The 25891-nt window shown below is 42.1% G+C and overlaps 5 protein-coding genes across 11 annotated transcripts; 2 read left to right on the top strand and 3 right to left on the bottom strand.

Moving 5' to 3' along the window:
• Positions 1-363: 363 nt before the first annotated feature.
• LOC112461539 (SH3 domain-containing RING finger protein 3) lies at positions 364-7678 on the bottom strand. The gene is made up of 13 exons (XM_025026816.1): positions 6466-7678; positions 6272-6386; positions 6086-6184; positions 5861-5997; positions 5657-5783; positions 5258-5566; positions 4778-5082; positions 4355-4701; positions 4060-4262; positions 3820-3962; positions 3176-3343; positions 2246-2359; positions 364-2130 (listed from the first exon to the last, which is right to left on the bottom strand). Exons 1-13 carry the CDS (start codon positions 6942-6944, stop codon positions 1950-1952), a joined length of 2727 nt encoding a protein of 908 aa, XP_024882584.1. The 5' UTR covers positions 6945-7678; the 3' UTR covers positions 364-1949.
• A 953-nt stretch (positions 7679-8631) lies between these two features.
• On the top strand, positions 8632-13807 carry LOC112461588. Of its 2 annotated transcripts, XM_025026897.1 has the most exons (6): positions 8632-8960; positions 9440-9542; positions 9607-9696; positions 9787-10067; positions 10159-10456; positions 10579-13807. In XM_025026897.1, the coding sequence occupies exons 3-6, from the start codon at positions 9693-9695 to the stop codon at positions 12333-12335; spliced, it is 2340 nt and encodes a 779-aa protein (XP_024882665.1). In that variant the 5' UTR covers positions 8632-8960; positions 9440-9542; positions 9607-9692; the 3' UTR covers positions 12336-13807. The 2 variants fall into 2 exon arrangements, with proteins under 2 accessions (XP_024882665.1, XP_024882664.1); XM_025026896.1 differs by lacking the exon at positions 8632-8960 and having other exon boundaries at positions 8972-9696.
• A 103-nt stretch (positions 13808-13910) lies between these two features.
• Positions 13911-14580, top strand: LOC112461589 (cytochrome c oxidase subunit 6B1-like). Its single transcript, XM_025026898.1, has 2 exons — positions 13911-14143; positions 14215-14580. The coding sequence occupies exons 1-2, from the start codon at positions 13965-13967 to the stop codon at positions 14447-14449; spliced, it is 414 nt and encodes a 137-aa protein (XP_024882666.1). The 5' UTR covers positions 13911-13964; the 3' UTR covers positions 14450-14580.
• Positions 14581-14640: 60 nt separating this feature from the next.
• LOC112461587 (microtubule-associated protein futsch-like) lies at positions 14641-23237 on the bottom strand. 6 transcript variants are annotated; one of them, XM_025026891.1, is made up of 7 exons: positions 23158-23237; positions 22517-22936; positions 18389-22032; positions 17122-18227; positions 16740-17018; positions 15724-16557; positions 14641-15520 (listed from the first exon to the last, which is right to left on the bottom strand). In XM_025026891.1, exons 2-7 carry the CDS (start codon positions 22746-22748, stop codon positions 15421-15423), a joined length of 6195 nt encoding a protein of 2064 aa, XP_024882659.1. In that variant the 5' UTR covers positions 22749-22936; positions 23158-23237; the 3' UTR covers positions 14641-15420. The 6 variants fall into 6 exon arrangements, with proteins under 6 accessions (XP_024882659.1, XP_024882660.1, XP_024882661.1 ...); XM_025026892.1 differs by having other exon boundaries at positions 14641-15132; positions 15373-15520; positions 22517-23225; XM_025026893.1 differs by having other exon boundaries at positions 14641-15132; positions 15378-15520; positions 22517-23225.
• A 509-nt stretch (positions 23238-23746) lies between these two features.
• LOC112461562 (ferritin, heavy subunit-like) lies at positions 23747-25846 on the bottom strand. The gene is made up of 3 exons (XM_025026847.1): positions 24800-25846; positions 24294-24485; positions 23747-24038 (listed from the first exon to the last, which is right to left on the bottom strand). The coding sequence occupies exons 1-3, from the start codon at positions 24851-24853 to the stop codon at positions 23802-23804; spliced, it is 483 nt and encodes a 160-aa protein (XP_024882615.1). The 5' UTR covers positions 24854-25846; the 3' UTR covers positions 23747-23801.
• Between the last annotated feature and the right edge of the window lie 45 nt (positions 25847-25891).

The following is a 25891-nucleotide window of genomic DNA, read 5'->3' as shown; positions in this document are numbered from 1 at the left end:
TACATATGCGATCAAAATTATATCGAATATGACATGTGTAAGTTTCTCGTTTACATGTGGATTTGTGCAATACACATGTCTAAATTCGAATATGTAAATGTTAGCTGGATTACTTATGCATAAATGTTAATGAATTGAGCATTACGAATATATATGTACAAGTATACTTCTCTATTTATACACGCGTAATGTATGTACAATTGATGTATATAATTATTAATAACATATCGAAATAAGGTACACTTTTGCGTCTTAATCATAAACTCTAAAAGACGATAGTATAATTAATACAATGATAATCGTAATCAATAAAATATCTTTTAACGATATATGTATAAAGATTTATAAAAACCGATTGCGCAAAATTGTACAATTAATAAGAATAATAGAAGAATAATAATACAAAATATAAAGAACGTAACAAAATTTTATATCTACGTACTGATCAGCAATCAGATAATGGAAGCACTTTAATTTATTGGATATTTTCCTATTTATCCTGAATTAGTTGTTTAAACAACCAACTCGTCATCATGCCATGGATGTCTGTGTGACTTTATAAATTAGAAAACAAGTTATAAATCGAGTTATAAAATGATGTATACAAAGTATATAATAATACATCAACATTGCGCGTATCAAGGCCATTTTCTAAATACTTTAGCTAAATTGCCTATAACAATCCGAATTGTTCGTTAAAATAGAACATTTTCCTTTGCTAAGAAAAGACATTATAATACATTCACCTAATCTCGATCAACAATTTTAAAACGTAGTCCAGTCTTGAATGTCAATAATAAAATTACTGGTTGTGCTCTCGTATAATATAGCTTTCGATACACAAGCATAATAAATTATCGGTGGCAAATAAGCCGATCGTCTACAATGGCAGATTAAGGAAGAGAAAAATTATATAAAGCCCGGTATGACTGACAATAAATATGGATCAGATCCATAATCCTAAATATCTCAGGATAAAATAAATATCCGTGCAACAATACGCTTAAATCTCTAAAGTCGAAAATGATGGAATTTCAACTTTTAGTTAGATTAGCGACTATACATATACAAATACGGTCCCATCCAGACAATCGCAAGTACAACTCCAACATTTAACATTGTTGACGAAATTTAAGCGTATCATCGCACAGACTGTCGTTTGCGCTTATTGTTTCGTATTAGTCTACGTGTGCGTATGCCCCCCCCCCCCCCCGAGATATTTAGATTTTTCTAAGAAAAATCCTCTTTTCTCCACACGCAATTTCTTTCCTCTTCGTTTATTCCATAATTCTACTTTTAATTACGTGTCATGAATGGCTTCACGCGCATAAGCATGATTATTACACAACCCATATTAATCTTTTTTATACATTGCGCGCATGTCGAAAAAGATAGCAAGTTTGAAATCAGTAGCTCAAAAAGGAAAACCGATATTCCTTCCCTTAAGATCGCAAATGGCAGTAACGTCGCGCAAAAATGAATTCGTTATCTCGTTACAATTACGCATAACCAATGGCAGTATAAATTCCGAGTAGTTTTCAGCATTATGTACTACCCTTCGTCATTTTTTGCACATATTTACATGCGAAATACGCATAATTGTTTTGCGCTAAAATTTCCTATTGCACCCACCGCGCGAATGCATTTATTAACTCGACACTGTCGTCGATCATTTACACGGCGCGTTTATTACAACACGTTTAATTAATGGCCCATTAAGTTCGCACAACGGCTCTAAATACATTGCACAGCTCGAGATACAGCATGCGTGATACGCGTGCATGTGTTAGTCGCTTTGAAGTCGATAACATCCCGAAGAGCGGCGGAGAAAACCAACGACAAATACGCCGTACCGGCGTAATCCCGAATCCGAATGTGTCGTGTAAATACTTACACAAAAGGCCAAGTTATATACAAGTTTCTAACACTAGGCGACTTTGCGTCGGGTCTCAGAAAGCCTCCACAAAACTCGCCGGAAATAGCCCCGTACGACCGGTACGCTGCTGCATACCCTTGTACCATCCGTCGTCGCGCTTCTTCTGCACGTATATTATATCTCCCACGCGTAGTTCCAGTTCGAACTCGCTGTTAGGCGGATATGGCACGATACAACGGAATCTATACCCCGTGCTGAAATCGAACACAATTATCATGAAACAACGAGGAACGTTATAATTTTGCGACTAACGGGCGCAAGTTAACGAAAGTTAAACTCGGAAATTTGAGGGACAAATGTTATACCTACCGGTCGCGCGACGATTGCTGCTTCATTTGCTTTCCCATTCCAGCGTCTAGAGAATTACTCTTGCGATGATGATTTCCAACGGTTGAGCATACCATTGCACCGGATTCATTGGATCTAGATGGAAGTAAAGAGCCTATATGTAACAAGACTGTCACTACTAATGCAGAGAATTGCGGTAATTTGTGCTAAAGTTATATACCAGACGGTTCAGCATCACACAAGCATAAATAAATGAAATATATCTAAATTATGGCATTTTGCACAGAGAATTATTAACAAAGAACTATGTAACAAATGTAATAAACATTTAATGGATTCATCACAGTTCACATTGGGGATTTTTCAAACATGCAAAATATCTGCAATCAATGTTTCTCTAACTATAAAAGTTTACTTTGTGCAAAAGAGTGTGCTATAATTTTGTGATGTATGAAAAACAACATATATATTGTTAATTACGCAACAATGCAAAATAAATTGTATAAATCTAGACATTTCTAAGCTTACCTTGAAATGAAATGCAGTTCTACCTCGCAATAAATTGCAAACACTAATATAAAAAAAAGAAAAAAAAAGAAACCGAATTATATAATTCTCAAATTCATATATTGACTTACACATGGAGTGTGTCTTCGCCGTAAAAATTAAGAAATGACTGCTTAAAATAAGAAAGTATTAATTTTATGTAGGACAGTTTATTGTCGGATAATCTATGTAATCCTGTGCTTTCATAAAAGTAAACAAATGCTACAATTGTATTATTAATTGTCGTAAAATATAAAGAACGTCGCAGTTTTCCAATACCAAAACGATTGTTCCCTTTGTATTTCATGAATAATCCTAATTTATCTGCTAGCTGGCAAAATATGCGCGCAGAGGACTTTCACGAATTTAGAGCCCGGTTCTTATTTAGAATTTCAAACGACTAACCTCTGGGTTACTGACACTGGTAAGGAGGGTCTCTCCTTGTATTTCAGTCTCTGTGAGGATGTGACGTGCCCTTGCACAGAGCCTGGACCTAAGCGGTGTGGGCTGTTTGAAGCGTTTAATTCCTGTGTAGGTACCACCTGTAGCAACTGACTTGGGCAAGACCCCGATCTGCGATTGTCAATTTGCCCACCCGCCCCGTCCCAACACAATATTAGAGAAACATTTCAAGGCGTGCAGTTTGTGTCATGCTGCACAAAGCATGATGATGTAAATATTATTCGTGGGTGGCTGCTTAGCCACCTATTAATCTATTCTGTACGTGTGCATAATTATTGGTGATGCAACGATCATGCAACAATCTTAACAAACAAAAAGAAAAAAAGTAGCGCTTTTACTTAAACATTTGAACTAACACTTCGACGAACATTCATACAAATTGCTTGACAATCTGAGAACACGTAATGTACATAATAATGCATGTATGTGCATACGGAAATTAGCAGGATTAGGTGAGATATATGTCAAACAAGATCGATTATCAGAACGTGCAATTTGCAGATCAACGTTGTTCTCGACTTCTGGATTATAATACAGATTGTACAGACACATAAGTTCGCGATAATCTAAATTAACTGTGTACTCACCGAACGTGCATCGGATTGACGGAATTACCGTCGTCGAATACAGGATTATCCATCGAGTACGTAGTAGGTGGAGGCGATTTAGACTTTTTAATATTGGTCAAGCGCCGCATCAAAGAGACGCATTTATCCTTCTTTTCCTTGGGCTGTAATTTATAAGTAGATATATATATATATAAACAACGTTATTACTATATTAAAGAAATATAGCACTTGTATAAAGGCTTATCGTAGGAATAATACCTTTTCCGTGGTTCTGGACGCTGTCGCAGCTGCATTCGACGTTGCGATACCGCCTGCTACACGTAGAGTATTATTCGGGCTTCTATTCATGTCACTCACGGAAGAGGAAGGAGCTGGGATAGTAACGCTGCTATTATTAGCATTATTGATACCTGCTGCCGGTTGTAGCGACGACGACACGGCGATTTGTTTACCGGGGGAAGCTGAAAAGGAACACATGATTGTATATCGGCATAATTGTAACATCAACGAAAAGCGCGCCCATAATCCAACGCGATATATTTTAAGTACTTACGAATATTTGCCGTCATCACCGCGCTGTGACTGCGTCCGAGCGGGGTGGCAGCTGCATTCTGGTCGTTGTGTCGGGGCGGACTAGTTTCTTGATTCGGTCCTTGATTCGACTGAGCGGCGCCGTGCCAGGACGAAGACACAGTCGTCGTGGATGGGCTGATGGCGCGCGGCGGTAATTCAGGCGGCGGCAGGGTGCGAGGATTATACGGCTGCGGCGCGGGACCCTTGCTCTTCGTGTATGTCACCGCCAAACGTGACTCAGCGTTCGACGGAGCGTTCGACAGTGGCGAACCTTGATGTTGGCTCGGTGAGTTTGGAGATCCACGGCACAGCCCGCGTTGACATCTGCTGCAAATACATCGAAGATCGTAACGCGAATGATCAGGCTAATCCGCGAGACAGAGACTGAAAGGTAAATGCGTACTTGGCAGGTGCAACGTAGTTTCCAGGAAAAACCCCGCACTTCTGAGTACGATTGGACGTTCCTTTGAACCATCCGTCCTGACAGCGTTCCGTCACCATGTAAATCCCGCCCTTTCGTAACTCAAGCTCGTCCGCTTTCTGGGGCTTGTATGGATATAATGCTACGTATGCCGCAGGTAAATGCGTCCCGCCGGATGCGCTGGTAGTCTGACCAGCGGGTATATTTTGCGACGCCTGGGCGAGAACGAGATCGCTGCTGCCACTTCGCCTGTGACGAAGACTGTGATCCGTACAACTACCGCTCGTCTAGAATAGAAAGAAGTTCATTCAAATTCAGCATAAATTTCACGAAAGGAAAAGAGAGAAAAGATGTTAAAATGCAAAAGCGATAGAGAACCATACATTGATCGAGGTAGCAGTTCGCGTATGTAGCTATCCATACAGAAAGAGAATTGTCAGAAAGAAGATATGGTTTTCTTACTTGTAAGGAGGAAAACGGCTCATTGCCTCCGCTATTATTGGCGTTATTAGGGACACTGTCTACCGGAGGACTAAGTATTTCAGCGCTATGTCTATGATGGGGATGTGCATGATGACCTGTATTGACGGCAGTGAAACTATGACGTTTAACGTTATGCCTGTTGCCGACCGCGGGTGGCGACGTCGCCGGACTCCCAGGGCTGCTCGGGGCCGTACTGGAACTGCTGGATGTGGTCGAACTGTTGGGGGTGTTCGGAGTAGTGGTCGTGGAGCTGCCGCCAGACGATACGTTTGAGACAGAATCAGATACCTGTGCAGCATTTGTGCATTATAATATCAAAACACATGTCTCATGAAACATATCTTATATTGAGTAGGCGCTTTCATTAGAAATATATACCTGTACTAATTGCGGTCGAGACTGGCTCGTTGTTTGCACATTACGCGAGTGATCGGTTGGTATCAACGGCGTGGTTTCTTCGTTCGTCGGAGTTGGCGGGGCTACCCTCGACGGTCCCGGCTGTACGCTGATTAAAAAATTAATTAACGTATACATTTATTTTTTAAAAGCGCGGCAACTGTATCAATCGACTGTTCTACTTACTTGGTCGAGAGTTTCATCAAAGCTCTAGCGACGCTGTTCAGCTCGACGAAAGCTAGTGGAAAGATACCAATTCTGTCCAAGAGTTTACCTTCTGCCCAATTTTCGTCCACTCTTCTGATAACGCTGATTACTTCCCCCTAAAATACGTTCATACTCATATATTTTGTTTATACATATGTGCCGGCGACACATCAACGGCGAGTGATTAGAGACATATGACCCTACCTTGTTAAAAGTTAGACAACCATCTTCGTCATCATTTGTCATCCTAAAATCGTATAGCGCTTTACATTGAGGTACGTGTGGTGTCAAAGGCGTCATCACCTGAAAATTGCGACAAAGCAAATTACAATGAATTCAAATTTACAGTGTATGAAAACATTCAATTTTTCCAAGATTCTCGCGTTATACCTGAACGTAAGACAGAGGAAAGACACCGTGATTATTACCACATTCCCCGAAATACCAATTGTTATCAATCTTCTTCCGGAGGATGACTATATCACCCTTTTTAAAACTCAAATCGCTGCAAGAACAAACAATAATATTCATATAGTAGAATAGGCACAAGCATAAACCATGAACGTACGAATGGCAATGCGTACCCTGGCACCTTGGAGACATAATCGTAGATCGCCCTTCCGTACGCCTGGTTGTGCAGGTGTACCTGCTTGGCGGCGGCATTGGAGTGTCGCACCGCCGGCTCGGAGCCGATGGTGGGCGCGAGATTGCCGGTGACGATGGGCGCCGGGGCGACCTGGTGACCGCCGAACAGCCGTTGGGGGACGGCGGTGGGGCCGGAGGACCTCGACAATGGCAGAGCGGACTTGGCCTGGTTCTTCGGCGCGGCGTTGCGCATCCCTTCGAGGATGCGCATCAGCAACACGTTCGGCGGCAGGTCGTCCACCTTGGCGTCCACGAGGACGCGGCATTCCGGGCAGCGTAGCTCGCGATGGGTGCTAACGATCTCCTCCAGGCACTTCTTGCAGAACGTGTGCTGGCACGGCAGCACCTTGCTGGACGTGTCGAGCCGCTCCAGGCATACCGAGCACTCCAACAAGTCGTTCAGCATGCACTCGTCCATCGTGAGGCGATCCTTCGGCTTCTCGACGCACGCTACCCAATCGGTCGCTGATCGCTCCCCTCGATCGTACCTACTCCGGACTCCGGACTCCGGATTCCTCGTCGCTGCGCTCGCCGTTCGCGCTCGCTCTATCGAAACGTACTCCCTCCCTTCATCTAACCCTCCCAATTGTTCCCTCTCACTCTCCCTCTCGGTCCGTCTCTCTCGTCGGCCCTCCCGCGATCCGCGATCCGCCGTCGCGCGGAAAGAAACGGATGGTTTATCGGGCGGCACTGGCTGCAGTTCCGGCACCGTACGTTACCGCCGAGCGTAGGAATTCAATTCGCTTTTACACGCTCGTTCTCCCTCCTCTTCTCTTCTCTCACTCTCTACTCTCTCTCTCTCTCTCTCGTTATCTTTCTCTATCCCTCTATCCGCCCTTCGCGCTCGCTCGAGGGAAGGTGCGCGGCCGCCCCGTCCCCCGGAATCCGGAATACGCACGCTCGCCTATTCGCTCGGTCAATCGACGGTTTGATTAACGTCTCGGCCGTCGCACGGCGGCGGCACGGCCTCGGCGCGCATCGCGGCCACGGCATCGATTAATCGCGCGCCTCTCGTTGATCCCGTTCGCGACGGGTTCGTGCACCCGCGACACCGCCGTCGTCGTCCACGCCGACGAGCCCGACGACGACGTTACCGCGACGTTACCCGATCGTTGACTCCTCCTACGTCCGCGGCGTTTCCGCTTCTCTCTCTCTCTCTCTCTCTCTCTCTCTCTCTCTCTCTCTCTTTCTCTCTCTCTCTCTTTCTCCCCCCCTCCCACTCTTTCTCTCTCTCTTCACCGCGCGTTTTTAAAAAGTCATTCGCCCTGCACGGCGCACGCAGGCTGATGTGTATGTATACACTGTAATAGACATACGGGCCCAGAAGTGCAGCGCCGCGCATATGTATGTATGTACACATACATGAGAGAGCATTCTGCTTTTGTAACTAATTCTAAACCGGACAGCCAAAAAAGCATTAGAACTGAAATAATATAAGCTTACATATTTTTAAGTTACTCAAGACATATATGCGCGTCAATTTTTTTTTAGATAAGTATATATATATGGTATTGAACTCAAATCGACACAATTAAATGTTAAAATTATTTTCCTTCCTTTTATTGTGAATTTCCGATCCAATTAGGGCAAAATATCACGGTTTAGCAGGTTTAGCTACTAAAAGTCATGCTATGCGGCACCACGAATCTCAACGTGCATTCCGAATCAATTAAAAATGTACGATAACGTTAATTATTGAGCGTTTTATCGATTAAAATTTTATATTTTTTACAATTAAATAACTTTATGTGCAGTGTGCGCCAACACGATATTTGGACGTAAGGGTCGAAGAAAAAGGATGAAAACTACGGAGTTCAGCTCAAAAAGAACAAACCTATCTTCATCAGATCCGTTCTTCGTAGTTTTTCAGTATTACTTCTCCACCTGAAATAAAATAGATATATAATCGAAGCAGGAAAAAAGGAAAAGATGAAAAGTGCAAGAAGAATTCAGTTATGAAAAACAAACTGCTTGAATAAATCGACGTTTGAACTCGAACCCAACATTTTCCGAACGCACCCGCTCGCTGAAACACAACCTAGAGACCTTAGAGGGTCCCTACTCCCTAGCTCCCTAGTGTAAAACGTGAACACGTCCACTCCCAGCTTCTCTCCGCGTCAACAATCAACAATCCGTTCCAGGTGAAGGGGAGTGGGATCCTTTCCGTCGTGCAGCTGGTGGTAGTCATCAATAGCGTACGTACGTACGTACACCAGCGTGTCCCGGGGAAGTGAAACAGATAAAAGTGCACGCTTGACAAAAAAAATGCGTGACTCAGGCTCGGAGTCGGGAGTCGGTGTTGCTCCTCCTCGGTCGAGCCTCTCCTTCGCGCGTTACTCCGAACGACGCTGTCGTCCGTGGACTGGATATTGAAGCGTGTTTACCTCTTTCCAGTCGAAGTTGAAAGTTGAAACCCTTCCTGGAGGAGCCTATGGTAAAATCACGATCATTTTCAGCGTTGACTTAACTCGCCTTAAATACTGGAATTATTGGTTATGACACACAGTCCGAGTTTACGAATGAAAGAATTATCTGAATCCGCTGTTGCACAGTTTAAGCGGCGTCTAATCTTGTAACCGATCACAAATGGCTGACACTCGTAAATTGATAAAGTTATCGGCACATTTTTGCGACGTTTAGCCTAGGCGTTATCATAAGACAGATAAGTAGAATAGGAGACAGTGGACTTTGAGAGTAGCCGAAGGAAGGTGGAATTCCAAGCGTCTTTAAGCTTGGAATTACAAGTTTATTAAGAAGAGATTAAGATAGTTGTACAAAAATAACGATAAAATAGATAGAGCCAGAAATCTTTGGATCAGAAAATTTTAAATGGGTTTTGAAGCAGCACTTAACTTCAAAGAATCTCTTTAAAAACTGTCGTTTATTAAAAAATATAACTCCGCTGTGTTACAGAAAATCTTGGAGCATCGAGAATTTTTACTGGGGATTTTGCTTTACTCACCACTGGTAGTTCAGGGTTTATTTACAAAGGAAAAACGCTAGACTCATACAAAAAGTATGAGTAAACATTCTCTTTATATATCTTGATTAGCAAATAATAATACTCAAATGGCTCGTAGTTTAGGATATGCTATCGTCAAGATGCATTGATCCAGACAAACATAAAGATTATAGCTGACCCATTTGCTACACCTTGTCCAATAATATGGGTAAGTACAATCAATCAATGTACAATGCGACTTTTAGTGGTTTTAATTAATTTTTATAATAACTGAAGTTACTCTTTTGCAATTGCCTAGTGATGGCAGGAAACGAAAATGCGCCAGGAACCTTGGCAGATGACCCGTTGTCTGCGAGATTGCAATGGCTGCGTCAACGCAGAGAAGCCTTGCAAGAGAAGCTTGCCCAAAAGAACAGCGAGTTGAAAAACCTATGCGTAGAGGAGGCAGAGCTAACGGGGGTTTTACCACCGGAAATACCTTTGGAGCCTGGCGAAAGTCCGCCAGCTTTTCGTAGAAAAGTAGGCACTTCCTTTACATATCCGCAAAAATTGATCAACAAGTTGAAGACCACCGACGTTGTAAGATCACGATTTCTTTTAAACTGATGCAATGGTATAACAATTGACACAAGTATGCTAGATTGAAGGTATCGTTTGCTTACATGCGCAGGAGGAGTCAGAATTGGAGTTGGAAAGGCAAGTACAGCTTAGGATTGTGGAAACTGCGTTGAGTATCATTAACGACCCTACGGAAAGTAAGGCCACGCGACGCAAGCAAAGGCTCGCTTATCAGCAGAGTCAACGAAGACTACAAGAGTTGGAGACGGAGCTCAACTTCATTAGACAGACTCGTGGCAAAGCACAGCGACCGATACAAGTACACGCGGGAAGTTACAATACGCCACCGCATTCACATGTTAACGTAAAACACAGGACAAAGAAGCCACGGCCACCATTAGATAGTACAGGTATTGTGTGTGTATATATATATGTACAAGTGTGAGAGAAAAAAGTTGTTATAATTACAAATTTTTCAATAATTTTACAAAATAAAGATCTTTAATCTATAATTCGTAATTGTATACAACAGGAAATGAAATAACAACTCTGAAGTCTATTGGAAGGAGTATACTTCATGAACCTGGTATTAGTTTGAGTCCTTTGGCATCCGAAGACAAATCGAATACTTATACCGGGCATGGATACGAGGAGCAGTTAACCGTACCGACCGTTTGCAGTCATCATCACCACAGTGGCACTTATCCTGGCGTAAGCCCTGTCGAACCACCGAACATTAAGATCGTGGAGCACGATCATAATGACAATCACAATATCTACATTTTACCCGACCAATATCGCGCGCGCACATATTCCCATGGGAGCGGCGGATCTCGTGGCCATTACCCGGACGCCGAGAGAACGTATCGACCTTATGTGCCGAACACCTATACCGAGGACGAGCGTCAAATGCGCTATCGTCAATTTCAGCATCTGCAGAAGCAACAGCAATTGCAGGATCAACTGCAGCAACCCCACAGACTACATTACACAAATTCCTTCGAGTCCTACAAGCATTTGGATAATGCGGATTTTGTACGGAGAAGTGGTCAGGGAACCTACGACAGAGATTTTCGCTCGTCTCATTACTTGCCCATCGATTACCAGGCCTACTATAAGAGCAGCGCGCAATCTCAGCAGATTTTACCGAGGCGAGATCGTGATTCGTCATTACCGTCCTGTATCAAGAACATCTCGCGGCACAGCGGTGGCAGTACATCGATCGAGTCGCAATTGTCATCCGGCTACTGGGTGCGCCACAACGACGACATCCACTGGGTGAGCATGGACGAGCCTGATAGATTCGGCAGTTTGGATCGCAGACGCAGAAGTGCTCAGCACAACGGTGGTGTCGGTTGTACAAATTTAGATACGCAATCGCGTTATCGCACGGTCGCGGTCGCGTGTACTAAAAGCTCGTCGAGCAGCAACGTTACCGCGTCATCTCATCAGCATCACTCCGTTCACCTGTTGCCGTTGTCCGAGCAACAAACGTCGGCGAACAACAATAAGATGCTGCTGCGCACACAGTCATTGGGAAGCGTGGAGACCTGGCAGTCGAGTCACTCGCATGATTCGCACGACAGCAAGGACACGTCGGAGTACGCCAATAATAATCGTAAGAGTCGTCAAAAGGAGTGGTACGAAACGTCATTGGATGCGGGAGCGAGTACGTGCTTGGATCACAACCTGGTCGACGCGAGAAAAAACGCGCATTATCAGTCGAGTCCTCCGCTTGCTCGTATCAGGACTGCTACTAACGAAAACGCGAGAGACAGTCAGACGACCGGCGGACCACCGCCGCCGATGAGTCCGGTGAACCGTCACAAGAGGGACAAGCCCGAAGAGCGGCAGCACGCGCAGTCTCATTCTCGTTACGATCAGCCCCCAACGAGGCCAAAGGTATTGGAGATACCAGCCGAATCGAAGCCATCCGTGGACGTCTGCGATAACGCGATACGACCATTGGGTTCGCCGCAAAACTGCACGGTCGTGCAACCGGGAAAGTATCAGCCATACAGAGAAGTGACAAAGCCTTTTGAGATGTCGGATTTTTACAAGTACTCGACGAAATATCGTAAGAGGAACGAGGCTGCTGCGCAGTCTCAGGTCGGAAACGGAGATTCCCCGTTCCAGGAAAATCGTCCCGCGGAAATGGCCACCGCCGATTTATCCAGGGATCCAAATTTCGAGCAGAATAGTAATATTACTGCCAGTCCAGTACAAAGAAGACTTTATCAGCCGGTACAGCGTATGACTTGTCAACCATACCTCTCGTCGTTGAGATAATTACAATCGGCGCAAATAACGTAGGGTTTATTCATGCTGTCACGTTGTCACACAAATGTCTACAGAATCATTCATTCGAAGATAGGCTGGTCCTGTCGATACTTTCTTTGCTCTTTAGTCAACCGATTCACTAATTGAAACATATAAACAGGGTGTTCTGCATTAATAATTCTTCTTCGTGGCACATTCCTTGGGTCCAAATTAACCAGGGAATGTAACGTTAAACATTAATGCGATAGTAACCAGATCTGTATATATGAATATACATACATACATATATCGAAGAAACCTAAGACAACTTCGTTCACATATCTTTGTCTTAATATCAATCTTGACATATCCATCGAAACTGTAATATTTAGGTATTTTTATTTTGAGAAATGTTATTATCTACGACGCGATTATTATCTATGCACGAGATGTGCTCCAAAAAGAATGAAAGAAGAAATAAGGAATCGAAGGGATGCAAGGACTATGTAATCCTAATCCCGATGTCGATTAACTGATTAATATTGGGACCTGAATAGTGCCTTTAATGATAGAAGTATCAAGTGGACAATAATGTAACATTATAGTATTGTATTTTAAAATTACACACCTTAATATGAATCTATAACTTTACTGAAAATTATTCTCCACTTGTTAACTTCTGATATAATTGCGTATTCATAATTATACATGATTCAATGATTATATAGATATATATAAGCAAACTGTGGTTTTTTTGGAGACATCGTCAGATTGATGAGATATTAATGTTGGTTGTTAAATGTAGCTTTTTCTCGGTTATCATATCATATTAAATAATTTTGAAAGTTTGCAATTCTGTTATACGCAAACTATTTTTAGAGCTTCATAAATTCTACCAAGAGTCTATCTCTTATGACTGAATATAAAATGTGAAAAAACGCATTTCTATAAAGCTTGAAATGATAATATGCAACACTTCTATACAAGAAATAATGAAAGTGTGTTCTTAATCTTAGAATGATAATACTGACATATACATACGTGGATAATATTTTTATATTATATATAAATTGTTCATATATGCGCGTATATTATATTTATATACCGCTCGGCGTATAATATTGAAAAATAAATCTCATTGTAGATTTTATTTGTTTACCACAATGTGTTCGCCGGGAAGCTTAATGTTATATCTTGATTCATGCGATTCACGCATTAGTCGCTAGCGCTTGTTCTCTTGTATGTATCACAATTTGTATCAGAGAATTGTTTTCTTGTAAAAACGATATATGCTGCTGTATAGTGTGCGTTACCTGAAATGACTTAGATTTATTTGATCCACACACGTTGGAAACGCTTCAGCATCACATATGTAAAAGATAATGGCCTTATGTTAGCTGTGATTAATTATGCATTGCGCGTTGTATGCTATTTTAGGAAATCTTTTTGTACTGCTTTATACGATCGGTCTCATGTCAATAAAGACGCTAATTTAATTATAATCGCCGTATGTATAGATAAAATTTGAACAAGTGAAAAACAGCGAGAGAAAATTTAGAAATGACAGGATGGCTCAACATTTTTAAAGAGGGTTTTAAGATATGTAACAGAATTATTATTATTATCGTGAAGCACACGTGATTGTGTTGTCTAAAGGAAATGGAGGAAAAAGTTGATAATCCATCCTCAATGAAAAATCATGAAACAAGGGAAAAGGGGGCTTCAAAGAAAAAGATAACTATCGTAGATGAAGATAATCCTCGTCTCAAAAAGAAGGATGAGATTCACAAGGAGTTTAAATCGCAGGAATTTAAATATTCTCCTGGTAATGACCCAAGGTACACATGATTGAGGTATTAATTAATTCAAGGATAATACTTTCTTCGTCACTTCCGTTATCCGTTCGCAGATTTCAGCAACAAAATCAGACGCAGAGATGCTTCGTAATGTATACCGACTTTTATCGCTGTCAGCATATTTTAGGTGAAGGTTCTGAAGCATGCACGTGGTTTAAAGATGTTTTCACGTCCATATGTCCGAAGGCCTGGGTAGAACACTGGGATGAACTTAGACTTACAGGCAGATTACCTTGGCACAAATACAAAACTCAGGGCGCTTTCCCCGGCAATAAATACGGCGAATGAAGAAAAATAAAGATCAATCTTCTAGAGTAAAATTAAAGTCTTATAATATTTGAAATTGGAAATTAAACAATTATTACGACTGTATATTCCTAGTGAATTATAGTTAAGAGAGATAATAATTATAGAAACTTATGTAAGGGAGGGGCTATAGTTCAATGTATGAGGGGATACGTAATTGATTTATACTCTACTTAAGAAAAAAATATTCAACTTTTATTATACAGGTACAAGATTCCTTAATATGAGGTAACTTATATCGAAGTACGAAGAAAAAAATAACTGTCCATTGATGATCCGTAATTGCTGGACTTGTCTTCTTTTCGATATTTAGTCTTCTTAGTATGGTCAATAGATTCTTCTTCTATCTTTACCACACTGATCTTGCAGTTTATGACACTTTTTTTTCTTACAGTTATAAAAAATATATACACTCGTAGACATTCTTTTTAAACTTTCGATAAAATATGCCGCTCGAAACCCCGTAGTGGCACGACTTTCTTTTTTAAAAAAGAGATCTTACGTAAAATGTAAGATGTTTGCGAAATAATTTCATAATTTCAGTACTGTGCACTATAGAGCCTGCCATGGATGAAGACAACTTACCGATCTTCGGGTGTTGGCTCTGCATAACATAATCCCGCCTATATCGATATATCTACTTCCTAGACGATAATCGATGATACCTGCAAATGCGAAATCAAAGACACTTGCTTGAAGGGGAACGATCAAAGCTACTGTACATTTATTTTTACTTTTGTACGCGATTCTATCTTATATATAACATATATCGTAAGCGATTAGAATTCAAAAGTCAAGATAATCAAGAAACCAAACGCGCGAACTTATGAAATCTGCGAGCCGATGCTCTATCAACATAAAGTGTACAATCCACATTGACACATTTGACGAGAAATTAGAACCACCTTACGTATGTCACGTTGATTATGTTCAGTAGTATGTAACGTATTATTTCAGATTTGATTCCTCGACTGGTGAATATATTGGCAATCCTCATCCCTGCAAATGCCCATTAATTCGTACGGACACAGGATTCCATGGGGATTGATGTTCCTGGCGTGAAAAGTAACAGAAACCACAAAAATCTTAAGATTTTTAGCACAATCCACAGACAGTTAAGCCTCTTGCACAATAGGCGATAGCGATAGCGACAGTTTTGTCGGCACCTTTGTAATTGTCGCTATCGCTATCGCTATCGCCTATTGTGCAAGAGGCTTTAACGATCGAGTATCGTGACCATTTTTCAAAAGACTCACCTTGGCTTCTTTAAATGCATCAATATCGATACATAAGGTGCAATCGTTTTCGTCGTCCTCGTCGTCGTCGTCGTCGTCGTCGTCGTCATCGTTGTATTTGTCGTTGTTGTATCTGTCGTCATTGTTGTCGGCGATGGTAATCGCGATCGCAATGGCGATGGCGATGGCGATGGCGATGGCGGAGGTGATAGCGATGGCGATGGCGATGATGGCGATGCTGATGGTGATGGTGATGGCAGTTGTGGCGAGACTCTCTTATTATTTTGTTCATTGTATTCTTGATTTGAAGAATCCATCGCTGATGACATTAGTTCTGAAGATGCGGCGGGATCAGACTCGACCGTTCTACTTTCTTCCGTATGCTTATTATTTTGTTCTGTAGGATTACTTTGGTACAGCTTTGGTTCGGACGATGACGCACTATCTTGATTAAGGAATATCATTTGTTCTTCGTTACGATGTTCCGATGGATTTACTGATGTTTCTTCCCTCTTCTCTGGTGTCGATTGGAATGGAACCGTTTGCGAGAAATCCAACAAAGTTTCTAATATCGATAAACTCTTATCTTCATTAGATTGCGTCGAGTGAGAAATATCGCTCTTTGATCCCGCCTCATCAATCACATTTGCATTATTCGTTGGTTGTTCTTGCAACGACAAATTCTCCTCAGTGCACGTGTACCTAGATAACTCGGAGGTTTCTTGTAACAAACTAGAATAGGAATTTTCAGAAATATCATTAGATTGGAATCGCTTCTTCTTGGTAATCTGACGGGTATGATTAGCAATCTCCTTAAGCTTATCACTCAAAAGTTGAGCTACTGCCTCTGGCAACCTAAAAGAACAATCTTCATAGTCAAAATACACTAAAAAGACACGTAAGAATTAATCTCTTTAATTGTGCATACAATGTAAGATATTTAAATTATTATATGTATGTTATTATGTATATGTATATATTACACATTATTATGTTAACTACGCGCTCACGCGCCTAAGACTCTTATACTTGCGTACTTGTAGTTTTTTCCCATGAGCCGGTTACCTAGGGTCGAACAAATTCTAGATAGCTTGAAGCACTCGCGCCGTCCAGCATTGATCTTTTGACGTGCGGTTGAAACCTTTGGGCCCATGCTACTAACGCGATCGCGCTGCTGTTGTAATTTTTCCTCGGCTATCTTCAGTTGTTCCTTAAGTTTTCTCACTTCGCTGGCCAGGATAATCTGCACGTCCTTCTCCATGTCCCACTGACGAAGGTTCCCCGACATTTCTGCTAAATGATCTAAGACCATATACCTGCACCATATACGTAACATAAATTTAATATTGAAACTTTGTTGCACATTACTCATTATTTATAGTTTGTTTCTTCGCGAAATTCTTATGTAGATATAATTACCGTCTCGTAACTAATTTGTTCTCGGTTTCTCTCAAGTATCGCTCTTGCTCCAATTTTGAAAGACTCGTCAAGGACTCCAATTCCGCTTTAACGTCCTTTTTAAGCGTATCCCAAACGTCACTCGCGTTACCATTATTATCATCAGCAATTGTGTCAGATTGACGAGAGGCGTTGTTGCTATTATTATTTTCTGTAAGTACAGACGTTGAAGTATTACGATCAATTTCTCGCTGACGTTCCGCTTCACACTGGGAAAGCATGACTGTAGTTTCCATCGTATCTTCGTGCCGACTATCGCTCGAATTCACGGATAAATTGAAAAGCTTCACGGTAGAGGCGTTAGAAAAATTACTAGTATTATTGTCATCGACATTATTTAAATTTTTTTCATTTATAATTTCTGTATTATCATCTGGCTCGGCCGGATTTTTATTTTGATCGACGCTTATTATCGTGTCGTGCTGCAAGGCCGATTTGTCACTTATAGTGACGACTCGCTCGACCGTGTCTGGCTTCAACAGTACTTGCACACATTTACGATTTATCTCTTCTTTGCTTAACGCTCTCAAGGCCGATCTATGTTGCTGTTTATCTTTCGCAGATTGCTTCTCGCGGTCTTCGACTGTTCTCGTACTTGCTCCGGTGGAACTCGGAGCGGTAACGTTAGAAATTCGAATGCTAAGATTGTTTGGTATCGCTTTTTTATTGCTTTTAGTTTGCAGATGCGTGAAATTAGTATGTTTAGCGATATTCGCTGAAAGTTTTTTGTCAGCAGATATGCGACATACGTTTGATTCCGATGTGCCTCTCGCCAAATCGTCGCTTTTTCTTCTGACTTCTATTGACAATTCCTGGGAATTTTTCTCTGGCGTTTTTAATTTATCTTGATTTTGTTTAATAAGCATTTTCTTTTCGCACAGTGGCAAGGACTTTACTGGCAAACTTGCTACGTCAGCGTTTAATAATTTATTACTGCTACTACTACCATTACTATTACTATTATTACTTGCTACCTTCCTCTGCAGTTTTAACTTTTCGCGCTCCAAGATCTGTTGCTTCAATCGACGATATTCCTCTTGCTGTGATACAGGAAGGTGCCTCACAGCCTATAACAAAGTAAGAAAGTCTGCAGAATGAATTAAGAAAGTTCCTATGATTGGTCAGTGTCTTCTTCAGTAATAAATTCTCAAAAATTACGTCTAGATAATATCAATTTCTAAATTACTCGCACAAAAAGGCAATCAGACGTAATACATAATTGTCTTACCAATGGCGTGTGCATATTAGATGGACCCTTATCCGTTGATGGCACGTCTTGTTTTGTCGCTTGCGTGGCCGAACTGGATGACTTTGCTGCGGCCGCGGATTGTTCCTGTTCGGTTCTCACGTCGCGCAGAAACTTATTCAAGTTCTTCTCAAAGTCGGCGGGGATCTCCTGAGGCATCTGATGCTTCTCTGCGACGGGAACAGGCTCGTTTCTCTCATCCTCGGACTCGCTGTCCGAGTCGGAACCTAAACTTATCACAAATCGCTGAGTGTCGGGTGCGTGTAACGATATCTTTGATGCGCCAGCGTTGGGCCACACATTCTCATTAGAATTCGTTATCGAGGAACTGTTATCGAGCTTTCGTAGATTCAGCCTCCTCTGCACAATCATATTCTGATATTTTTTCTTAGCGTTGTTCACCACTTTCGTGCTCGTGAGCGTTTTTCTCGCCATTTTCTTCGGCAGACTCTTTGCTGTGTCCAGACTGCTGCTTCTTTTCCTGCTTCCATTTTGCACCGAGACGGGTACGTCGTTAATCTTCTTCTTTACGGTTTCCAACGAAGTTAATGGTCTCGACGGTAACGACGAAGCGTTATTGCTCGCCGTGCTCGTCGCGTTAGCCGCGGATGGCATGGTACCTGCCAACGTTTTTAATGCAGGCGTTTGGACATTCGTCGCAGCAGAGCTTGTAACAGAAATGACTGGGATAACTGAAGGACTGATATCTGTTGACTTCGTTCGTTTTAGAGAAGCTAGTAAGATGGCGCGTAACTCGTCCTCGTCCTCGTCAATGCTTTGTCTCCTATTGCTATCGCTTTTCATCGTATTGATGGCTTTGTCAGACACGCTAGTAGAGTCGGAATTGTCTGGCGCGGGATTTGTTGACAAACAATGTGATTCGATCTGTTCCTCTTGCGATTGTTCAATGCGCACTGACAGCGCCGTGTAATTGTTCTTGTCCTTATCTCTCCTCTTTGTCAAAACATCATCGGAGTTAACAGGCTCCTGAGTATCAGTGACACTTTGCAATCTTAACGATTCTCCATTTCCCATCGAGCTCTCCTGCGCATCAGCATTATCGTTGCTTTTGCTCTGATCTGATTCGGTTACAGTTTGTCGATCTGGAACGGACGCATCCACAATATCCGTATTTTTATTTACACCAGCATCCAAACATGGGCTTTTTTCTTTCTCAAGCAATTGCGCGGTGTCAGGACTTTTGCGGCAGTTCTTTTTGGCGCGTTTCCGCTTCTTGCTCCGCGTTGGAGCGGCTTTACTACTCGCGGATGGTGTACCGACGGATGTCTCAGGATGTTGCGGCTCACTTGCCTCGTGATTTTTTCCAGGCGAATCTTTTTGATTCTCTAACACATCCAGAGACTCGTTCATCGAATCGTCGAATGTGGCAGACGCCGACAATACGGGCGCGGATTTTTTCGCTACTTGCAATTTTATCGGCTTGAAGACGCTGCTACTCGCATCCGTGGCAGTAATGGTCACCGGTTGCATCTCAGCACTCTTAAAAGTCGGCTCCGAAATCGGCGTTTCGCGCTTCTTCAGAAGCGCGTCCTGACGCGTTTGTCGTCGCAACTGCCTGTTCGATCTTAAGATCGGCGCGGGTACCAGCGTCCTATTGATCAACGTTGGTATCTTATTCGTTTCCTTAGTAATATCTGGAATACCTTGCATATACAGAGGTTCCTCCGCGGCGGCTCGACACGGTGCCGCTTCCTTTGGAATGTATTCCGTGGCCGGTAAATTTCTATCGTCGCCAAGAGCGACGTTGGGAGAGCTCAACGGATCCGCGTCGTTCTCCGGAAGATCGTCGATCGTTATCATCGATTCGTTAGGCGACATTGATTCAGCATACACCGTTGTTGTTGGAGCACCTGTAACGGAATATTCGGGAGTTGTCTGCGTTTCGTAGACAGACTTGCCATTTCTGAATGCGGAGTTCACATTCACAAATACAATACCGTCGTTGGTGGGTTGCTCCACGATCTGCTGCATCTGAGGCGAAGAAGCGAGAGTGTCGTGGGGAGAGACAGAAGGCGCGAGAAGACTCTCAGACGCTGGAAGAGCGTGAGATGTATTCGACATGATGCTCGTCGAGGAATAGGTTCCTTCCTGACAGCAAATTCCATCTATCAGATCACATACGACATCGTCGCCATGAAGATTTTCTGGCCCTTTTCCGACCGCGTTGTTAAGATCCGAATGGTATGTCTCGCTGCCGTACCGCGATGGCGAATACGAACAGTACTGCGTAGCCGGTGGTACCTGGTAAGGCAAGTAAGTCCCGTCGTAGTAAGGCGTGACCCTGTTCGTCGCGAGTTCGTCCTGCGCGTCGTCGAAGACCGGGCTACCGATCGTCTCGTTTACGTTAATGAACGACACGTCGGATGGCTCGATACCGAGCAACGCTGTGTCGATAGATATGTTCTCGATTTTGTCGGTCGGCGAGTACGGCAGCTTCTCCTTCTCCCTCTCGACGTCGGTGTCCAGATCCATGTCCTCGATGTGATTGCTGTCGCACGGCGGTGTGCACGGCGGCGACGCATACTTCAACAGCTCGTCGCCGGGCACGGGGATGTCGTCGAGGAAACTCGAACTAAACGGACTCTCGCTGCGGGTGGATCTCTTGGCCTTAATGCCACGCTGAACCCGATTCTGATGTTTCTTCATTACCGCCGAGCGGAGCGCGATCATTCGCAGCTGCAAAGCCTCCTCGTCCTGATCGTCATTCACTCTGTCGTCGGCCGATCTGTTCTCCGATTCTACATCCGTCAGATGGTCCGAAGATCCGTTAGACTTCTTCTGCTTTGTTTCCAATGCCTTTTGTCGCAGCAACGCTAGATCTTCCTCGTCGTCGGCGTCATTGATCGTCTCGGACTTCAATTTTTCCTTGAGTTGCACAGCGTGGTCGTCGATGCCAGCTCCCTTTAGTATGTTCGACAGCTTTTCCTTCAGCGACGACGATTCTTTACTCCGGTTGACGCTCGGCTCCGACGAGTGCGTGGTTATGGAGGAATCCAGGTGCTTGACCTTTTTCAACAACCGCGTCACGTCGTCGTGTCTCTCTGAGACATGGGAACGAGCGAACGGCGGCGAGCTCAGCTTCGGCGGCGGTCTCTTCGCCGCTCTCACGGGCGAGTGACGCCGGGGACTACGTTTCGGCGATCTGGCGTTTCGCAGGGATCTCTTCTGTATCGGCGATCTGGGATGACTCACTGGAGATCGGGACGATTGGAACGACGCTCGTGCCACCACTGGCGATCTGTATCTTCGAACCGGCGATTTTGTAATCATCTTTGATCTGCCGCTCGGTCTGTGCGCCGGACTTACTTCCCTATATATTTTCAGCGCGCCGACTTCTGCTATAGACAGATCGATGGAGGACGGAGAAAGCAACTCGTCGAGAGTGAGGGGTTCGTATTTCCTTTTTTTACGCTTTTTCTTTTTTACTTTGGCTTTCGCTCGATTGGACGTGTCTGTGAGACCGACGATTTCCATGTCGCTGTCGCTAGAGATAGGCACTAGGTCGTCGTCGTCGTTTTTCTCTTGCAACGTCGACGCCACGTGCTTCGTTGCGGCACATCCCGTTTCCCTGACATGGTGACGATTTTCCTTCCCTTTGACTGGATCTTATAAAATAAGATTAACTGCTACTTGATTAAAACAATATACTACTGTGGATAAGAATCATTTTAATAATTATTTATATTTCTCCATTGAAAGACACATTTTTCATTGCACGTTCAGACTCGTAAGACTTCTTTCTCTCAAGAATAATTCATTAATAGCAATCTCTGCAAAATTTCTTACTTTCAATTGTATTATAATAGAAAGATAAGATAAAGATTAAAAGTATACACAGACTATTGTAGCAACAATAATAATCAAAGCAAATTATGTTAAAGTACACAACGGTCTCCGTCAGAAGATCATAACAGGTGTTATTGCTTCTTTGTTATTATATGTATTTCCAGAGAATCTATCAACCAAGTGTATAGATAAACAAACAGAAAAGTTCGAGGAAATGTTCGAGTCTCTCAACGCAAATGCAAAATGCAGCTGAAGAAAAAGAAGCATATCTCGAATGAACCGACAGGTCCAGCATGACTTTACCTCTCCTGTTCTTAGGATGATACGTCGCGTTGCACCAGGTCGCGCATTCGCCCCAGGACTTGCAGTCGGGGCACGGGCGCGTCCTGCCGACGACGTAGCTGCTGGTTAAGTGGCCCATCCCGCCCTCCTCGGACGAGCTGACATCCTCCAACGAGATCTCACCCTCCTCCTTCTCGTCGTCTAGGATGTCGATCGTGTCCGTGCAGCCGCTCGACAGATCGCTCGCCATCATTCAACTTACCCGGCAGCGAAGAGTGAAACTTATCGCTGTCAAGCTTTTCAAGCGGAATCCAATCGCGACACGCGAATCACTCTTTAAAGCTCGAAATTAGCTTACGCGAGAGGATACGCTCAGCAACAAAGGGATGGTGCATTCCTTCCGACGACAGGCAAACCGCATCCACAGGTGGAAGGAGGGCACTAGAGGAAAGATTAAGGAGGGATTCCCTTATCTTATCACGCGCCGCGTGCGAGAAAATTGTGTATAGAAAAAAAATGAGAAAAAAATGAATGGAAAGATCGTCCGATGTCCCGGAAGTACGTGGCAGCGAAGCGCGAGTCTGGTCGCTGCGAATTAATGGTGCTGAGACGCGCGTCTAATTAACGTGCACTGTCAGCATTTAGCAACCTTGATTAAATACCTTGACCCCCCTCGTCGATTGCCCAACTAATCAACGACGACAACGACGTTCGGGACCATGGCGGCCATGCTGCATATTTCCCCACTATATTTCCAGATTTCCAATCGCCAATCTCGCCATGTGTCATGATAGTTTCACAAGGTGCGTTTCCATTTAATTGTTATCGAGGATTGCGAATTGGAGGTTAGAATAGTCGCGTTCGGCAGATATAACCAAGCCGCTCAGTAGCAGTCGAACGTGATTGGCTCTTACTGTTAGAACCAACCAATCAACGAGGAGTGTTGATAAGACGAACTCAACAGTTATGTCTGCTGAACGCGCTCAGTACGACCAATCATCGAGCGTCCCGTTTGAGCGTCCCGTTTGACCACGTTGCGATTGACCATAGCCACTCACAGGCCCCGGTGCCTGGAGTTCATCCACTGGACCAGCCAATCAGATATTTTCATTTTAAATCGTTCAATCGAGTCCCATTTCAATAATATGCTTTTTTCGATTAGAAAATTTTATAAAAGTGTACTTTATAAAGAACATAGCAAAAAACGACAATATATGTACAAAAACAGCAATATAAGAATATTGTGTCGAAAATAATTCCATAAGAGGACACATACAGCTATTTGTCGAACTTTCTTCGCTCGGATTTACTTTTCAGAACATTTTTTTAGCAGATCCTTGTCAAATATGAATCGCGCCAGTGCTTGATCTCCAACACCCGACAGCACGGTCGTTAATCTTCCCAATTCATTCACGCTTTTCATCTGATCTTCCATGAAGCCGGTGATGATGAAGTCACTCGCGTTCAGGTCACCGTACTTCTCCGCTGTAGCGTTCACCGCGACCAGTTTTCTACTAACTTCGATTTCCAGCTGCAATGCTGTCTACATAAAATTTATACAGACAAAAGATATTAATTAATAATTAACAATGTTTAATTAATTGCATTTTGCTTCTAGAGCCCAATCGGTTATTACTAAATGAGAAGCTCTTATTATAATATGGAAGAATTAATTCATCTGATTCTAATTAAGGATTATCTAATTCTTAAGATGTATTGTAATTCTTAAAATATTACATTGCATAATATTTTAATTATTTTAAATCGCAACGGGCTCGACTGTTCAAAACAGATTTACTTTAAATGCGTGCAACGGACATTTCCAATCTTGATCGTCCGGCGGCGATATTGCACACAAATGCACTTTGCCACCTCGCATTTGTATGTAGTTAAAAAATTTCAATGCGTGCTTATATTCCTCGTGATGCATCTGCGTGAAGAATGACTTGCATCCGGGTAAAGCAACGTCCACACGACCAAAATATGCAGCCTGCATAAATTTTATAAATTCTCATAAAATAACAATAAAATTACTCAATGTTATACCATAAGGAGAAGAGCATGTTAATTACAGCAATAGTTTACAACTACAAGCAAAATAGTGCTTTAAACAAGTGTAAAACATACTTAAAAATGTAATTAAAAAATAAATATAACTATGAACGATTAGAAAAAGGACAATATTATTATTCGTTATTATGTACAATTATTTAGTGATTAAAGAAATTAAATCTGTGAGTCATGTAAATAAAGCTCTAATCTCTTGTATTTAAATTGAAACGTGATAAAAGGGATCATGCCTACCATTGATAAATAATAATAAAACGCCATCAGCTCCACGTTTATCTGCTCATTCATAGCAGCTTCGGTTTCTTCGTGGAAATCAAAACTGATCCTCTTTCCGCTCGGCCATTTTATCGGTTTATCGATACACGCATCTGCTCGATGGAAATCACCACTTCCCGATTTTTTCCGTGTTGAGCTGTATATGATTTTTGTGAAATTAATGTGTCAAACTAACATTACTCTACAAAATCATTGTAAACATATTTTATATATAATATAAAATTTATAAGAAGAATGATGAAACATTAGACACTGTTGTGTGTTTTTTTATTTATATTATATGATTAAATATTTTAGACTATTTAGAATTTTGATTTATCACTGTAATTACCTGATGTAACCTAAACGGGCTAAACGTCGAGTTTGCGAGTTGAATGCATGGTTGTAAGATTTTAAAAGTTTACAATAAGGTTTACGAATCAATACTCGTAACATCTTTTAATGATTTTTTTCATTAATATTAATTTATTTTGCACAATATTATGTATAAACACATATGAATTTAGTATCGAATATTGTATGCAAACAAATAGATAAAACAAATATTGTATTGGTGACAGACAACATTCTTCTTGATAATTTAAGTGGTAATTTCGGCAATCGATAAATACTAAATCTGCAAAAATCAGAAATTTCGAAAACTGACAACATTCATCAGGAGAACATAATCAACAAGGAGATTGTATTATCTAAAACTGCAGGAATTTTTCAGTCAAGAATTTTCTACATTTCTAAAAATTTTCTTTCTTTCCAAGAATTACGATTGCGAGAATTAGAGATGTTAAATTGATTGACAAATCTATTGTTAAGTAAGAGAAATTGCATGAAATAAAACTCCAAATATTGTTGTGCCAAAAATTTCCATTACTTATTTTCTTTCTTTCACCTACATTATATGCCTAATTAACATATATAATGTAAAATACTAGAATTAGTTCTAAATAAATACAGACTGAGATGAATATATGATATCTTCTAAAGTGCTCACAGTAACAAAACTACTTTCTTCGATAATTGCGATATTGTTTTCTTTAATTTTAATACATGTAA

This window comes from Temnothorax curvispinosus, unplaced genomic scaffold (genome assembly GCF_003070985.1).
Source record: "Temnothorax curvispinosus isolate PA1 unplaced genomic scaffold, ASM307098v1 QBEX01011515.1, whole genome shotgun sequence".
NCBI classification, from domain to species: Eukaryota; Metazoa; Arthropoda; class Insecta; order Hymenoptera; family Formicidae; genus Temnothorax; species Temnothorax curvispinosus.
This window is presented reverse-complemented; position numbering and strand designations above follow the sequence as displayed.

What these genes read in the sequence shown, in the direction of transcription:
- LOC112461539 (XM_025026816.1), bottom strand. Translation starts at nt 6,944, where the DNA reads ATGGACGAGTGCATGCTGAACGACTTGTTGGAGTGCTCGGTATGCCTG. An exon ending in GTTGTCTAACTTTTAACAAG is followed by an intron (nt 5,998 to 6,085) that starts GTAGGGTCATAT and finishes AACGTATTTTAG; the next exon opens with GGGGAAGTAATCAGCGTTAT. An exon ending in AACTACGTTGCACCTGCCAA is followed by an intron (nt 4,702 to 4,777) that starts GTACGCATTTAC and finishes ATGTATTTGCAG; the next exon opens with CAGATGTCAACGCGGGCTGT.
- LOC112461588 (XM_025026897.1), top strand. An exon ending in AGTTGAAGACCACCGACGTT is followed by an intron (nt 10,068 to 10,158) that starts GTAAGATCACGA and finishes TTACATGCGCAG; the next exon opens with GAGGAGTCAGAATTGGAGTT. An exon ending in GCCACCATTAGATAGTACAG is followed by an intron (nt 10,457 to 10,578) that starts GTATTGTGTGTG and finishes TGTATACAACAG; the next exon opens with GAAATGAAATAACAACTCTG.
- LOC112461589 (XM_025026898.1), top strand. Translation starts at nt 13,965, where the DNA reads ATGGAGGAAAAAGTTGATAATCCATCCTCAATGAAAAATCATGAAACA. An exon ending in TCTCCTGGTAATGACCCAAG is followed by an intron (nt 14,144 to 14,214) that starts GTACACATGATT and finishes ATCCGTTCGCAG; the next exon opens with ATTTCAGCAACAAAATCAGA.
- LOC112461587 (XM_025026891.1), bottom strand. Translation starts at nt 22,748, where the DNA reads ATGATGGCGAGCGATCTGTCGAGCGGCTGCACGGACACGATCGACATC. An exon ending in CTAATATGCACACGCCATTG is followed by an intron (nt 18,228 to 18,388) that starts GTAAGACAATTA and finishes ACTTTGTTATAG; the next exon opens with GCTGTGAGGCACCTTCCTGT. An exon ending in AACAAATTAGTTACGAGACG is followed by an intron (nt 17,019 to 17,121) that starts GTAATTATATCT and finishes TATATGGTGCAG; the next exon opens with GTATATGGTCTTAGATCATT.
- LOC112461562 (XM_025026847.1), bottom strand. Translation starts at nt 24,853, where the DNA reads ATGAATGAGCAGATAAACGTGGAGCTGATGGCGTTTTATTATTATTTA. An exon ending in TTTATTATTATTTATCAATG is followed by an intron (nt 24,486 to 24,799) that starts GTAGGCATGATC and finishes AAATTTATGCAG; the next exon opens with GCTGCATATTTTGGTCGTGT. An exon ending in GTCCGTTGCACGCATTTAAA is followed by an intron (nt 24,039 to 24,293) that starts GTAAATCTGTTT and finishes AATTTTATGTAG; the next exon opens with ACAGCATTGCAGCTGGAAAT.